The sequence below is a fragment of the Notolepis coatsorum genome (assembly GCF_963971535.1).
Source record: "Notolepis coatsorum genome assembly, chromosome: 20".
In the NCBI taxonomy this organism is placed as follows: domain Eukaryota; kingdom Metazoa; phylum Chordata; class Actinopteri; order Aulopiformes; family Paralepididae; genus Notolepis; species Notolepis coatsorum.
This window is the reverse complement of record NC_140184.1, coordinates 15,600,247-15,617,860: the sequence shown is the minus strand read 5'-3', so window position 1 is coordinate 15,617,860 and position 17,614 is coordinate 15,600,247. Positions and strand designations below refer to the sequence as shown.

The following is a 17,614-nucleotide window of genomic DNA, read 5'->3' as shown; positions in this document are numbered from 1 at the left end:
CTGCCACCTGGTGAGATTGATCTGCATTGCAATTCCAACGTAGGCAAATGAGCCAGGGACACGAGAGTGATCCGGATGACCGTTTAGAACGGGGATCAAAGGAAAAAGATCAAAGGATCCAAAAACTAGTTTACTCGTTATTGGCGCTCAAGCGTTGGCGGCGAAACACGAGTTTACTCGTTATTGGCCACCAATGAGTTAATGGCGGGATATCAGAATCAGAAATGTCTTTATTGCCAAGTAAGTTTGCACATACAAGGACAATTAAAGTAGAATAAAATGGAATATATAAACTAAATTAGAATGGAAATACAATAATAGAATAGGACAGGGCTGTACAATTGTGCAGGGATTGTAGTAGGGTATATACACTAAATTAGAATAAATATACAGTGCAATTGTGCAAAATATTATGTAGTCCAGGAAGGGTGTGTTAATGTAACACGTTGTGACAGACGCTTATGTTCGTAATAATGGTCATATGTGGTCAGCTACACTATTGCAACTGCCGAAGCCAAAAGAAGTAGGACTCTTAATTATAGAATGAACTGTATTGTATTATATTCTACTAGGATCTGCATGGATACTACATTGTCCCAACCCAGCACTGAGCTGCTGGAACCAGTCAACCTGGTCCTGACTGTCAAGAGAAACCTGGCTGCTGCTTGGTGTAAGAAGATGGCTGCCATAGAGATTGATGGAGATCTCAAACCTATGAAGGTACTGTACATTTTAGCTATTTTTTATTTATCATATGCTCAAAGATTTCCCTTGCTGTATTAACAGTATTCCCAAAATCTGGTTGACCTTGTATGTACTGTCATTCTTGTAATAAATCCGATAAAGATTTTGCCAACGCTTTTGCTCTTGTCACCAACGGTCACCAATTAAGCCAATGAAGGTATGCTTGTACAGAAAATGTACTTGTAGTGTTGCAACTTCATATTGATGTAGTCTGGTGGTAGTTTAACTAACGTTAGATGAAGCTGCATGTGTATCTATGTGTTCATCCACAACACTTGTAGAGGCAAAGACTGTTGTGCAAACTCTTGTGGAATCAAGCAGTAATAATTTACATTTTGTTAGGATTATTACACTTCAATACTTCAAAGTAGTGGCAGCTGATAATTACATTTCAAATTTCAATATATTAAAGTAGTGGCAGCTGATTATTACACTTCAATACTTCAAAGTAGTGGTAGCTGATTATTACACTTCAATACTTCAAAGTAGTGGTAGCTGATTATTACACTTCAATACTTCAAAGTAGTGGTAGCTGATTATTACACTTCAATACTTCAATGTAGTGGCAGCTGATTATTACACTTCAATGCGTCAAGGTAGTGGCAGCTGATTATTACACTACAATGCGTCAAGGTAGTGGCAGCTGATTATTACACTTCAATGCGTCAAGGTACTGGCAGCTGATTATTACACTTCAATACTTCAATGTAGTGGCAGCTGATTATTACACTTCAATGCGTCAAGGTAGTGGCAGCTGATTATTACACTTCAATGCGTCAAGGTAGTGGTACAGTACAGTAGCTGATAATTAGGAAAAACAAACAACCTTCAGTTGTTAAATTGTAGCTATGTTCTCCTCAATTGTCTTCCTTCGGTGTTCTCCTACACTGTCACATTGTACTCAGGTGTGCCAAAGCTCTTGAGTAGTGATGGCTAAAATGTGTTTAAAAGGTTTTAGTGTGGCTAACGAATCCCCCTTACCTAACACATCCACTCTTAGCTAACACATCCACTCTTAGCTAACACATCCACTCTTAGCTAACACATCCACTCTTAGCTAACACATCCACTCTTAGCTAACACATCCACTCTCAGCTAACACATCCACTCTCAGCTAACACATCCACTCTTAGCTAACACATCCACTCTTAGCTAACACATCCACTCTCAGCTAACACATCCACTCTCAGCTAACACATCCACTCTTAGCTAACACATCCACTCTTAGCTAACACATCCACTCTCAGCTAACACATCCACTCTCAGCTAACACATCCACTCTTAGCTAACACATCCACTATTTGCTATCACATCTGGTCTCCTCCACTCAACATTATTCTACAGTCAACGCCTCTTGGAGGCATGACTTTGACTACCGTATATAGATTATTTGTGCAGAACTTGTCACCAGAGTGCCCTTTACGCATTCTTCCACAGAGCTTCTCTGTACTTACTCAAAGTCTGAGCCACCTGGTGTGATGAAACTAATCCTGAAAACGTATCATGGTGTTGCCCAACTGGTCATCTAAGAAATCCTAACTACTAATGTGATTTTTTTCACCCAGAAAATCTCTTAGTTTCTCAAGATTGTGTGAGCTAAGAAGTGTTGTGTTTGGGTGAAATTATTTTAGGCAAAACGTTTAAGTGGAAAAAGAGGAAGTTAACTGGCTTGGGGGAAGACATGAGAATTGGGGGTGTACGGATGCCATCTTGAGTAATTCTGTGATCATTTTCCTGGGAAAGATCATACCAAACTAATTCTTCATTCAATATACACTATCTTTAAAGTGTTAAAAACATGTGTGGAGGGGATCTTTAACTAACACATCCACCCGTAACCCTTAGCTAACACATGCATCTGCTCTTGGCTAACACTATACATCTGCCCAGTGTACCCAACCCCCCCCCCCCCCACCCAACCTCCTCCAATGTACAGTTTCTACGTCAAATGTATATACTCCCTTTTCCTGACTCCTTCTGTATCACAAACAGTACTGTATTTGCAAATCTGGTATGTCATAAATGTATAGATGTAGCAGTACTGTCTATCTGTATGTCATATATGTCCTGATGAATTGAAAATGGGGGACCCTGATGTAAACAAGACGAAAGTCTTTCTCTGGTCTGCATCCCCTTAACAATTGTATGTATTGAGCTGTACTGTAATGTACCCATTCTGCAATCTGTTAATAAAGTTTTCAATCAATCAATCAATGCCCTTAGCTAACAGCTAACATACCTGGCCTTAGCAAACACATCTGCTCTTAACTAACATCTAACACATCTGCCCTTAACTAACAACTAACACATCTGCTCTTAACTAACAACTAACACATCTGCCCTTAACTAGCAACTAACACATCTGCCCTTAGCTACCATATCTGCCCATAGCTAACGCATCTGTCCATTGCTCGCTAACATATCTCCTGTGCTGCCTCCAGGTGGCTCTGAGCCAGGATGACCTGACCATGCTGTTGAGGGTCCTGATGGAGAACGTTGGGGAGGCCAGTAGCCTACAGGCAGACAACCCTGACCCTGCTGGCCTCAGGCAGGAGATCAGCCTGCAGATCAGAACTACTGGTTCATCTCTCAGAGGTCAGGGGATACTGGAGGGTGATGGTGGTGGTGGTAGTGGTGGTTATGGTAATGAGGGTGATGTTGATGATTTGTGTTGCAGACCTGCCTCAAATAGCATCTGCTGGGAGTAGGCAGATGGGTGGCTTTTCCCACATGGAGTTTAGGCGATAATTTCAATGTAAATACATTTGAAAATCTATTTAGTATACTTACTTGTAAGTGACAACTTACCTGATACTACTTGATTTGTCATAATGCAGTCGACTCCACCCATCTGATTCATCAAGCAGTTTGAAACACTTTTAGAATTATTTGCAACAATAATTTCACACAGGTCTTTTCTAATGTTGATGAGAATCACGGTGGTGATGTTGATGAGAATGATGGTGGTGATGTTGATGAGTGATGGTGGTGATGTTGATGAGAATGATGGTGGTGATGTTGATGAGAATGATGGTGGTGATGTTGATGAGAATGATGGTGGTGATGTTGATGAGAATGATGGTGGTGATGTTGATGAGTGATGGTGGTGATGTTGATGAGTGATGGTGGTGATGTTGATGAGAATGATGGTGGTGGTGTTGATGAGAATGGTGGCTAACTCTTGCTAAAACCGCATGTTCTAATGATTCTGTATGGGGACTGATTGATTGAAAGTAACTGTGTATAACATCTCTCCTATCTTCAGATGGTGCGGAGAAGCCCAAGCAGACCCAGAGTCAGGAGGAAGAGGAAGCTGAGGAGAGTGTGAAGTTCAACTTCAACATCGAGTCACTGGGGTTGGTGCTGTACAGCAATGATCCTAAGCAGGTAATTCACATTATCAGCACCAGTACTAGAGTAGAGAAGAAAGTACAGTACCGGTAAGTCTTTATTATCCTCAAATGGTCAATTTGTTGTGCAGCCACGAGTTAAAAACAACAGATTCACAATAACAACATATAAAACATAAAACATTACATTCAAAAACAAAGCAATACAATCAATAAATAAGTGCACCATTAGCAGAGCATATTAACAATCACCACCAACCAATCTACAATCTAACCCAGCAACATACTAGTAGATCAAATATACTCAGTGAGGATGAAGATACAGTAGACGACTATCTTTACTTTGAACATTGACCAGCATCACCTCAGTGTAGATGGGAAGCAAAAGAAAGCTAACGTGTACCTACATCGGTATTTTTGAAAGCATAGCTTTTTCCATGTGGTTTGGCTTTTTGTTCATGAAAACTACTGCCAGGGTAATTTTCAGAAACAATATTTGTTAAAATACACAGTGTGTTTGTGTGGACGGGTGAAACCGGAGCGTATACAGGTATTTCTTAAAACGTAGTATTTTCTCTGCAGGACAAAATAACTGAGTTGTTCTATCTTGAAATTACATTTCATTGTTCCCTTATATATTTCATGTACTGTTTGACATCAGACAGGCTTTCCCCTGCACTCTCTGCTACTGTAACCCCCCCCCCTCCCCCCCTCCCAGACATCCACCGTGGGCCAGCATGCAGAGAGCCTGTGCCTTGGGGAGTTTGCCCTCCACTTGATGAAGGCCTCTGGTAAGATGTTGACCAATGGCCACGTGGAGGTGACCACTATCCTCACAAGCTGCACCCTGGATGACATGAGGAGCGGCATGCAGAGAGTCACCTCTCGGTAAGAGGCCGGACCTGGATCCCATGTGCCGCATTCACTGACCAGGGTTAAACCTATAGTCTAATTCCATCGTGGATATTTCTCACTGTTCGTAGCGCATGTCAAAGGTTTGTCTAGGACGGAATATAGAGGATATCGTTCATATGGATGCAGACCACTGTTCACTGGACAACTTTTTTTGTCTTTTCTTTTTTGAACAGCATGCACATTAAAGAGGCACTTCATCAAAAAAACAGGGCCAATTTATTATTTATTTTACATCTCGCACACATCCAAAAACAAACAAAACAGTTTTGCATACATTCATTTAGTTTTGACAGTAAATTAGTTTGAATATGGCCACCGGGAACATTGAATCCATGCGTTGTGTTACAGATCTGTGAAATTATGTAGATGACGAAATAGCAATACCTTGTCTTATAGCGACTGCTACCTTATCATTTAATTGAGCTGTAATTAACACAACACGGGGATCCAACGTCCCAGATGACCTGGTGGCCATATTCAAACTCTTTTGAACTGAACTGCTGGTGGTGGGTGGTGTCGTTGCTGTGCAACTATTGAAAACCCATATGAACTTGGTGTTCTTTTGCTGAAATTTACCGTAATTCCTCTAATAGTAACCCCGGCTTGTATTTGTTTCAACTGTAGCGGGTACCAGGCTTGTATTAGGAGGAGGCCTGTATAAGAGGGAGGCCTATATTTCAAATTTTCAAACGGATCATAATGAATAAATCAACATTTTGTGTCAGTTTGAACCCAGTAAAATGTACTGGGTTCATTTATTGAAACCAAGTACTGTATGAAATAGTAAACAGTGCAATTACAGGTGGTCACTGGTCATTTCAACGTTTTCAAAGTGAAATCAAGTAACTAGCTCAGTATGCAGCTCAGTATATTAGTAACCCGGCTTGTATTAGGAGGCCGGCTTATAATTGCTTAGCTCAAGAGCGCACCCGGCCATTAATAGAGACCCGGCTTGTATTTGAGACCCGGTTACTATTAGAGGAATTACGGTAAATGTTTATAGCTTGAGGGCTACTCCGCTATCTGAACACTAAAAACACTCAGGGATGCACACTATGATGTGTCATTTCTATGGGGAAGAATGAGCCGGGGAAAAGGCAACACTGTAAAGACAGGTCCACAGTGGATTTCAGTTCTATGTATAAATAAATACCCGGCAGACGATTTCAAACGACAACTTAGCTCTGCATAAACGGTACCTACCCCTATTAAACAGCTAATTAATGTTGGGGGCGACAGTGGAGGTAGAGCAGTCGCCCTGGTAATCTGGAGGTTCCTGGTTCGATTCCTGCTCCTCCCGGGCAGCATGTTTGAAGTGTCCTTGTGAGCAAGACACTTAACCCCTAACTGCTCCAGATGAGTAGGCTGGCACCGTGCATGGTCGCCTGCGCCGTCCGCGTGTGAATGTGTGAGTGAATGTGAGGTACAAAATTGTAAAGCACTTTAGATAAAAGCGCCATATAAATCGAGTCCATTTACCAATCACAATGCGGCACGGTGGTGTAGTGGTTAACACTGTCGCCTCACAGCAAGAAGGTCCAGGGTTCGATTCCCGCTTGGGGACCAGGTTTCCATGATGCCAGTTACCCAGGTGGGGTATCTCCCAGGCCTTTCTGTGTGGAGTTTGCATGTTCTCCCCGTGCTCGCAAGGGTTTCCCCCCCCGATAAGATAAACCCAATGGAAAAACATGCACAACAACAAGATCGCTAACGCTGTGGCGTCCTTGACGAAGACGGACAGGAGCACTTGGATTGGTCCCCTGGCGCGGCTCACGTTGGCGCCTGTCTGCTCCCGGCTGCCCTTGGGGGGGAAGGGCGACGGGATGGGTTAATCGCAGATACGCATTGCATGCATGCATCGCATGTGTGCCACTTGATGACCTCGGAGCAGGTCCTAAATTATTATTATTATTATTTGTTCATTCTCCATTGCCCCTGTGTTGCAGCATGATAGGCAAACGAGACGAGGAGAGCGCCGAGGCCATGATAGAGGTGACGTATCGCCAGAGCGCCGGCGAGAGAGAGGTGGTGGCCGTGCTGCAGAAGCTCTACCTGTGTGCCAGCGTGGAGTTCCTGATGGCCGTGGCAGATTTCTTCATCCAGGCCATGCCGCAGAGCGCTGCCCAGTCGTCCTCCGCCACACAGGCGGACAAGCTGCCACTCAAGCAGACGGCAGAGCATCGCACCAACGCTGACGCCAGGTCTGGTGGTGAGTGGAGCTGGTAGTAGGCGGCCATTAACATTATTTGTCCATCAGCCAATGTGGACCATATCCACTAGCCACTTTCACTGTTTTACCTTTTAGAGCAGAACTGAACCCCCAAATGGTGCTTGGTCACCTGCCGATGTGTCATCATAGCCACAGCCTAATGTACTAGCATTATAGTTTACAATATAGCGCGACCGAAGTCATTCGCTGTCTGGCGAGCTCCGCAGACATTGTGTGTTTTTTTTAGTTATTGTGTTCATTCTTAATACTTTTTTTTAATCAAAACAACACTGGCATGGACATCATACGTATGCCTGTCACTTATGGACATAAACTCCGGATTGAATAAGGAGTTTAATGACAGTTTTGACCAGGATTTGCCAACGGAGATATGCCAGGACGACAACAAGGGAAAAGGAGATGGAAACGCGAACACAGGGGAAATAGAGGAGGCATACGGGGAAAACGGGGCATAGAACATCATTTTTCATATTAAGATCTAACATCTTAACTCATTGACCGCCGGGGATTAGCCTTATCCTGTGGTAGCTACTGCCATGCTGTAAACGATGGGAGTTAGTCACCTTGTTTGTAGAGCTAAATCTATATTCTATATTATAGCCATGGATACAATACTATAGTCATTTGACATTGAGTTTCTTCCGGTCAAGATGTAAAAGAGAGATAATTTTTCCATCCATACGTTCCCGTGTTATACCGCGGTGAATATAAGTATGGTTTTAGAGCGGTCTAGGGTAATTCATGAAATGCTTAGTTATGGCAGTATACGTCGATTCCATTGTAGATGTTGCCGTTTCTTGCCTGAACCCACTATTGTTCCGGAATCAAATCCACATTATAGGTATTGTCTTCCATCATGAATGCATGAAAGGGGGAGGGGGGGGGGGGGCGTTTCTGATTATTTGATTGTCGGTAACGGCATTCGTATTCACCACTAAAAACGCTTATCAGCCCGATCGGTACAAAAGCCTTGCAGGATCAAGCAAAAATGTACGTCAAATCGTCCTTACCTGCGACCGGGAGTATTCCAAAAACAATATTCCAATTTCGTAATCGCCATCTGGTAGATCCGATGGCCATTTGCTCGACGGCATAATTCACCATAACATATGGATCGGGCATATTTGACGGGCTTCAATGTAACCGGCAGAACCGTTCGTCTTGCCCGACAAGGAAAAATGGAACCCGAAACCCTTGGCCATCCCACAGCCCAGGATACAATGGGCCTCATGCATAACTAGCATTTCCTCTTACTTTGTTCTTACCTGGGATTCAGCAAAGTTTTCTTATTGTTGCTTTTTTCTCAGGCAAGAACAAATTATAAGAGTGGTCGAGAGCACTCTTACCGAAATAAGAAATTCTTACCCAGATGAGAAACATTTAAAAAAGCCTACCATTCATAATAATAATAAACATAAGATTTATATAGCGCTTTTCCTAATTCTCAAAGACACTTTACAAAACAAACAATATAATACAATACAGTTTTAGTAGATAAGATAAAAAAATATATATAAAATGGTGAGAGAGGAAGGAGTTCATTGGTTGAAAGCAAACCTTTGGTCAATTGCCCCCAAATACAGTACCCCCAAATACGACTTTATAAACCCATGCAGAACTTTTCAATAATAATAATAATTATAACTTATTGCATGCTTTCTGCTTCTGAAATGGATTATATATTGCTGTTAGAACAGTTAGATGCTGGCTGCCCAGGCTGTACGCATATAACGCATATTTACAACCTCTCCTCTCTTCTCTGTATAGATGTAGCAGTACTGTCTATCTGTATGTCATGTATGTCATATATGTTATGATGAATTGAAAATGGGGGACCTTGATGTAAACAAGACGAAAGTCTTTCTCTGGTCTGCATCCCCTTAACAATTGTGTGTATTGAGCTGTACTGTATTGTACCCATTCTGCAATCTGTTAATAACATTTTCAATAAATCAATCAAAACTCTGCTCCACACCTAAAGTTCTGAGTGCACTCGGAGTTTTAGCCACGGACATTTTAGAGAGAGATGACAGGTGACAGATCCGGTATTTCCGAACCTATAGCTTCGGAAATACCAGATCTGTCACCTGTCATCTCTCTCTGAAAGGAGAGAGCATATGGATCAGCGGCATTATATATATCAGTATACTGCGCGCCGCGATTGGTTCTTGACAAGCGCACAGCCAGTCGTTCAGTATAACAAAGCCTACTTTGCTGGAACGATTTATTTCGCACTATACAGTACATATAAGTACAAGTATAAGTCTTTATTTGTCATCAGATTAACACACACACACATGCGATGAGCGACCCACAGGAACACAAACACATGCACTGAGTCGCAAGTCATGAGACGTGTGTGTGTGTGTCATTTTGAGATCGCAAAGCGCTTCCTGTTGAATATATCAGACAGGGATCAGATGGAGAAACTCAGCTGTTTTACACCCGCCTCATAAGGAGATGGTGGGCGTGTCTATATGCAAATGAATTTAGCGCGAACACGCTTTTGAGTTTAAGAATGAGTGGGATTCATCATGCAAATCTCCTGGGTACGCACAGATTGACGTTAAGAACGGCTTGATGAATGTGGCGGTGGCTTTTCTTATTGTTCTCTTAACAGACAGGCAAATAAGAATATAAGAAAAATAATAAGAGTATTGTTGAATGAGGCCTAATGTTAGAAAGGGTGCTCGATACCGCCGTCTAGTGTGATGCGCCGGTATTGCACCTAGGCATTCTCAATGCGATTCCCAATGTTAACCCCCGAGTCAGTGGGCCTGTAATGAATAGAAATATCAAATAAAAGAAATAACGATCAAATAACGTATATATACGTGGTTGGCGTTCAACGGTTGTCGGACAAACACGTATATAATCGTCGTTGGCGGCCAATGTGTTAATAGGCCACTTTGTTTACGGTTTGATTGTCACTGATACACATAAAATAGACAAAATCATCAAATTGGCAGATACACATAAAATAGACATATCAACCCAGTATTTTAGATGTTTACACAATACGGTTGATTAAAAAAGGGTAAACACTGTTTCAGCACAGCACAAGTTTAGTAGTCAGGTCTTTCTCATATACTTTACAGAACAGTTCTGAATTACTTTATAGAACAACAGCAATAAGTATGTCTATGTCATGTACAAAGGTCTGATGACCCTATAAAATATAGCTGGAGCTATACATAAAACCAGCCCGTCCAGTGAGTGCTTTAAGCACAGGTCCCGGCAGGCAAGAAACGACACAAAGCGTTTTCCAAAGGTAAATGATATTTATTATATAATAGAAGGAAGGGAATTAAACCCACAACAAATAGACAAACAGGGAAAAAGGTAAGGGGAGAACAAACAATACAATTATAATAAAACAAACACAAGTGCTGACAGTGTCACAGGACACCAGCCAAAGGTTGGTACTGGGAACCACCCAGCAATAAAGCAATACAATATATATATAATTCCACACAGAGAGTGATAAAATGTCTAAGAAGGGCTGCACATAATTAATAGTCCACACATAGTGGAAAATACAAAGGCCAACATGCCACGCACAGTAATCCACTCAGTAGTGGCACAAATGGCAAAGAAGACACAGAAGTATTACTCCACACACAGTGGCAATAAGCACAGAGGCCAACAATAGAATACTCACTTTAACAGTGGGGGAAAAGGCACAGATGCCAACAATATATATTTATACCAACACAATGGCTAATCCACACAAAGTGGCAAACACAGGCAACCTCCAACACAGTGGTCACTGGCAAGTGACACAATGAGGTGCCTATGTGTGTCATCTTCCAGGCTATAACCACTCGTCCCAGGCTGACTGCCTGCAGGTGCACTCAGCAGGTGCAATCAGCCCAATCAGTGAGACTAGTGGCATCTGGGAAGGGGAGAAAGAAAAAGGAATGAATACAAGATGACACACATCACATACAGACAACATAACATATATTACTGTACATATACTAACCTGATGTTTACATGGTGTAAAAAAATATGGTAATAATGATAATGAACAACCCACGTACGTGACAGTCTACTACTTAAAGTTGTATTCGCTTTTAGGCACAAAAGATTATAATAAGCCCAGAGCAGTACTTCGCTCTTAACTCTTCGCTCTTCACTATCACCTCGACTCTGGAACTCCCTCCCTCAGACCATCAGAGACTCCCCCACACTCTCCACCTTCAAATCCCGCCTCAAAACCCATCTGTTCTCCCTAGCCTTCAACCTTCCCCAACCTTAACCCCCCCCTCCAACCTGTTTTGATGTTTCAAGTTTCTTTAATAGTTGTCATACAGAAGTACAGAATACTTTCATACAAAATGCTTCTTACTGTTACGCTCCAGAGACTGTGCTAGACAAGATAGTATCAAATAACATAGTATAGCATGTAATTTAGAAGTAGAAAAGTAGAAAATGAGGTCACAGTGTTCAGTATGGACATATGTACAATGTTCGATGCAGGATAGACGTAACTGAGTTACCATATAATATGTGCCATATGTTTGTTACTGTGGCTTTATGTTTCTGTATATCTCATGCTGTTTTCCCTGTTTCCCCCATGGTCTTATGTTCCTTTTGTTTCTTTGTTTTTCTCTGTTTCTCTGCCTACTGTCAGCAACTTTGGATTCCTGAGAAGCGCTATACAAATAAAATGAATTCGTATTATTATTATTATTATTACCACACTACAGAAGGTTAACCCTTTACTATCACACTACAGACGGTTAACCGTCTGTAGTGTGATAGTAAAGGGTTAGTTAACCTTATCTAGTGTGGTAGTGAAAGGGTTAACCTTCTGTATTGTCGCAGTGAAAGGGTTAACCATTCGGTAGTGTGGCAGTGAAAGGGTTGATTGCACTCCCCTGTCTTCAGGCCCCATGCCCAGGACCAAGCTGCAAGTGGTGGTGATGGACCCAGAGGTGGTGTTTGTGGCCAACCTGATGAACGCAGATGCCCCCGCTCTGGTGGTCTCCTTCCAGTGTGACATCACCCTACAGGCGGATGATGACGGTGACCGGAGCATGAGGGCCGACCTCCGGGAACTCAGGGTCCTGGCCGGCCCCTTTATCAGAAACAAAGAGGACAAGGCGGTCACCACCGTAAGATAACATCCGTCAGAATCAAATCAATCCTCTTGTCAAGCTTGAGCTTGTACGTAGTTGCAAATAAATTCTTGTCGCCACCACATAACTTCTAATTGTGATAGACAATTGTAGGCCTGAGTATGTTGTCCAGTGTCGTTGTTTCTCTTGTATAAAATTCTCATTGTGTAAAATGTCTTGTTTCCACCAACAAATTCATGATGGATTTGAGTTGGCATGGTACTGTTCTACACTGTAAATTTGACCCCTGTCCATAGGTGCTGAAACCATGTTCGGTTGTCCTGGAAGCCAGATCGCTCCCCAATCAGCCACTTTCTGGTTGTCTTACTGTGGAGGAGGTCATAGTCAAGGTACGCTGGAACCTGTAGGTGGTTGGAAACATAATTTCTTCACATGCTTTGTGTGTGGTTAGCAGGTGTTTTAGCATACCGAAATTAAGAAAGATGACCTTGACTGACTTGACTTGACTGAAGCTAAACCTTGACTAAAACGGGTGAATGTGAGGAACAAAAATTAAGCGATTTGGATAAATATATAAATGCACCATTTACCATTTATTTACCATTACCCGGTGTTACCCCTCCCCCCTCTAGATCTCGCCGGTCATCCTCAACACAGTGATGACCATCACGGCAGCCATGACAGCCAAGCCACGGGACGAGAAGAGCCAGGTGGCCAAGCTGGACATCAGCAACCTGTGGTCCATCAAGAACATCTACGAGTGCAACTTCTGGTTCCTGGGGGTGGACTTTGCCACAGAGATCACCGAGAGCTTCAGGGAGCGGGACGGATGCAGCGAGGGGGAGAACTTTACCGTGGAGGTCAAGGTAAACATTGTTTGTCATGTTTTTTCAAATTCTTTATTATTATTGTTGTTTTGTTGTTTTTTTTGTTTGGAATGTTCTTTTTTCATCTTAACACATTGACCGCCATTCATTGTACCCATCTTTGGGCCCAGTCTGCCAGCGATGTAAGCCTATGGAGATGTTTACCTTCTTTGCAGGGCTATAACTTTTTAAATATTATAGCTATATCGACATTACTATGGCCCATTCAACATCGGGTATCTATCGTTCCGGATGTGGGAACGTTATATTTTTTCATTCATACATTGTTGTGTTAATACCGTCGTGAATATAAGTATATTTTTAAGGTTTTCTGCAGTAATTCCTAAAACGCGAGTTATAGGCCCTGACGCATATGATAGATTATCGATTGGCGTTTCCTTCCTATACACGCTATATTAAAAAATTCAAATGTATATGATCGGTATACATTATGCTTCATCATGCGTGAAGGAAAGGGGGGGGTCGTTTATCAAATTTTGTTGATCGTCAGTGACGGCTTTATTTAGTATGGGTTGATACGTTGATCAGACTGATTGCAAACAAAGAAATGGACAATCAAGCTGAAAATAACGTTAGATTCCTCTTACCGTTCACCGATGAGACTGGAGGAAAAATATTCCAATTATTTGACGTCGATCTGCTAGATCCATTTCCCGTTTGTATGACGCCGAAATCATATTGATTATTGCGTTTCGAAAGCCATCCCAATGCACTCGATTGTGTATCTAGACCCACGTTACAATATATCTCTGGCGGAGGAATTTCCCTGATGCACCGAGCGCCACTTCCGATTTGCAGTGGAGTGTAACTCGCCCGAAATCCACCAGGCGGTGGTATTGAGGCGTTGCTATATCAGAACAGGGTCCAGCTGCGTCCCGGAGGGAGGCTGGATGAATTATGAATGCCATGGCGAAAAAATTTAATATTGATCCCAAAAACGAGTTCCCTCGTTGTTGCCGCACAACGCATGGCGGGCAATAATGAGTATACTCGTTGTTGGCGTCCAAAGTGTTAACGTAAAATTCAGAGGTCAGTGTGAAATGTATTAAAAATCCCTCCACTCAAGAATGTGTTTTTTTATGGTTAACTCCTCTTGAAAGCACGACTATACAATTTGCATGTTCAAGTCTTGACTTCTCAATGAAGGTAAACGTGTAAAGAGATGCTGCTAAGCCATTCTCAATAGTTTATTGAACAATTTGGTGGAAAACCACATTTATACTAATTGTTATTCAATATGAAGGGTTTAAGATACATCTGTAGGGGATCTCTAAGGATGGATGGACAGTGATGTGTAGAATCGTCTCGTCTATGTGTCTGTTTTTGTGCACTGTATGTGAGATATCCCGTTGTCAATTGACCAAATTGTCAATCGCAAACCCTGCCGTCTTTTCTTGATCCTCCAATCACAACTGTTGCAGTTTGTCTGAGAAAAGCAACAGTTGTGATTGGAGGGTCAAGAAAAGAGGGCATAAGGTTTGAGATAGGTCAATTGCGTCTTCCAGCATGTGTGTAAACTTGTAAGCTATTGAATATCTCTGCACCGACGGTTGCAGAGACGAATCTCTGTCCATTCACTGTGTATTTGACAAATAAAGTGTCTGTGATGGTGGCTGAAGGTGGTGCAGGTCACCATGGAGTCGGGGTTAGGCCACAGGACGGTGCCGCTCCTCCTGGCCGAGTCTTCCCTCATCGGCATGGCCAAGAACTGGTCTTCTCTGCTCACCATCACCGCTGACATGACCCTGGAGGTGATGTTTATTTCTGCTTTTCAGGCTGTTCAACCCTTTCACTACCACACTACAGAATGTTAACCCCTTCACTACCACACTACAGAAGGTCAACCCTTTCACTACCACACTACAGAAGGTCAACCTTTCACTACCACACTACAGAAGGTTAACCCTTTCACTACCACACTACAGAAGGTCAACCTTTCACTACCACACTACAGAAGGTTAACCCTTTCACTACCACACTACAGCAGGTCAACCCTTTCACTACCACACTACAGAAGGTTAACCCTTTCACTACCACACTACAGACGGTTAACCTTTCATTACCACACTACAGAAGGTTTAACCTTTCACTACAGAAGGTCAACCTTTCACTACCACACTACAGAAGGTTAACCCTTTCACTACCACAGAAGGTCAACCTTTCACTACCGCACTACATAAGGCTAACTTTTCATTACCACACTACAGAAGGTTAACCATTTCACTACCACACTACAGAAGTGTATGGAGGTCAAAGGTAAAATTTAGATAATTAGTCAGTTCTAACAGTGGCACTAATACAATAGTTGAATGGTGTGTGTGTGTCTGTGTCCATAGGTGAACTACTTCAATGAGACTCATGCTGTGTGGGAGCCACTCATAGAGAGGGTGGATGATGGTAAACGCAGATGGAACCTCAAACTAGAGGTACACTGGCTATACATAAAACACATGGTATCTGTTTATTTTTAGAGCCCTCTTTCAACACTGTTGGAATGGAATCTTGCAACCTAGTCTACACAGCTTTTTCCTTTGATGCTTCCAACACCTGGAATGTCTTCCAATTGAATGTTCTTCTTTTGCTGCATTTAAAAGTATGATCTCCGACCACTGCGTGACGACTTGTAACTGTCTTAGCTGATTTTTTATTGTTTATTCTTATTTGTTTGCCTATATTCATGAAATAGCTGATAAACTTTGTCTCGTTTCGTAAGCTCGTCGTCGCTGTAACCTCAGTGTCTTACGAGTTGAAATAATAACAATAATATGCAATTACTTTCTGTTTATTTTTTTTCGAATCTGTTTAATGCTAAACCGTGTCTGTCTGTCTAATGAAATAGTCTTGTTTAAATAAGATTAAACTATTTTAAATACATAGTTATTTAAATGAAACCATAGCCTACTGGTAGTTTACATTAAACATATTAAACAGTATGCATGTTCGGTCTCAACATGTATCTAAAGACGGTGCATCTTCTGTCCTCCTTGCGGCCCTGCAGATGAAGAATAATCCCGTCCAGGACAAGAGCCCCGTGCCCGGAGACGACTTCATAGTGCTTCCTGAGCCGCGCACGGCCATCAACATCTGCTCAAAAGACACCATGAACATCACCATCTCCCAGTGCTGCCTAAACGTGTTCAACAACTTGGCCCAGGTATAACACAACGGCAATACAAACACATGGCTTTCATAAGAACATCAAATACGGCGTGTCAATAATGGCTCAATTGGATTCGCACGTCAACATGGCACGGTATCGCTCCAATTTGCCTTATGATCATGTCTGATAACTGATAAGCAGCAGATTTCCTCTTTGTCGCAAGCGCTGTGTATTCTAATTGAATCGGATTGCATTTCACTGTATGCCCTGGTATGTATGTGATGAATACAGTCAACTCTTTAATCTTGAGCTTTAATGGAGCACGGCTACAGCATGGATGTCTGCCGGCGGTTGAGATTGGCCACCGTTTCCCAGCTGTGTCAATGTAATCTGCCACCCAGACACGCTATACCACACTGGCTTCTATTGCCAGCTCGCCTGTCTCATTAATAACAACATATCACAATCATTACATTTTTACAGTAACAACGGCACAACATAAATTCACACAGACGTGTACATTTGTTGACACATGTCATCTACAGAATGCCTGAGACGCCATATGCGATAGTCGGCTGCAACAACAACAAAGTGTCTGAAAGTGTCGTCGCGCCAGGTGGCGGGAGGGAGGGCGGAAAAGATTGTCCAGAGGGAGGGGGCATGGACTGGGGGATAGGACTTTGGTGATGAAACAGTCTTAGGCCCCCCCCTCCAGCACGCGTACTAGTTGGCTGCCGTCATAGGCGCCAGGCTTACACGCGGGAGGGGGGATTGGGTAGGGATTGGGAGTGGGGGGAAGCCGCTTGCCACTCTTATCTCCCAGAGGGCCTTCGACTCCAGCAGCTCTCTGGTTCGACCTTGGTCCAGGAATTTGTTTTGGCTGAGTGACTGGCACATTTATCCCAACCATGTCACTTTAAATTTGATTTGAATAGAGTGAGTTTTGGAGTGAGTTTTAACAACTCCGTCCAAATGACTGAATGCATTATTAGTCCAAGTGTCCAAGGGTCTTAATCAGTTCATTTTGGTAGGTCCTGTGTGCGGTAAACAGATCCAAAATCTTCTTATTGCAGTCCAAAAGCTTCGATAATCCAAAAATGACCACGTCTTCAAGTTGGTAGCCCGATTATGATGTCCCAATAGGCAGAGAGGGTTAGCCTTATTCTGCTTCTTGAAGAAAATATGCAATCCACTGATTAGATCCATTTAGAGTTGATTTGAGTATAGTCCGGCAACCGGCACGAAGCAGAGCATAGCAGCATCGGGCTCCATGGAGCAGTAGAGGCGGCGGTAGGAACGGCCTT

General features: G+C 42.6%; 1 protein-coding gene across 2 annotated transcripts in view; it reads left to right on the top strand.

The window, feature by feature from the left end:
• Positions 1–17,614, top strand: part of vps13c (vacuolar protein sorting 13 homolog C) — a 216,122-nt gene that overhangs the window by 129,893 nt on the left and 68,615 nt on the right. The window contains exons 46-56 of one of the 2 annotated variants that reach the window (XM_084337487.1): positions 573–720; positions 3,186–3,339; positions 4,010–4,131; positions 4,813–4,982; positions 6,956–7,215; positions 12,133–12,359; positions 12,620–12,712; positions 12,956–13,189; positions 14,830–14,961; positions 15,547–15,636; positions 16,209–16,364. In XM_084337487.1, the coding sequence (XP_084193613.1) occupies positions 573–720; positions 3,186–3,339; positions 4,010–4,131; positions 4,813–4,982; positions 6,956–7,215; positions 12,133–12,359; positions 12,620–12,712; positions 12,956–13,189; positions 14,830–14,961; positions 15,547–15,636; positions 16,209–16,364 (1,786 nt within the window). Of the gene's footprint in view, positions 1–572; positions 721–3,185; positions 3,340–4,009; positions 4,132–4,812; positions 4,983–6,955; positions 7,219–12,132; positions 12,360–12,619; positions 12,713–12,955; positions 13,190–14,829; positions 14,962–15,546; positions 15,637–16,208; positions 16,365–17,614 lie in introns of both variants that reach the window. The other variant, XM_084337486.1, reaches the window with a different exon arrangement.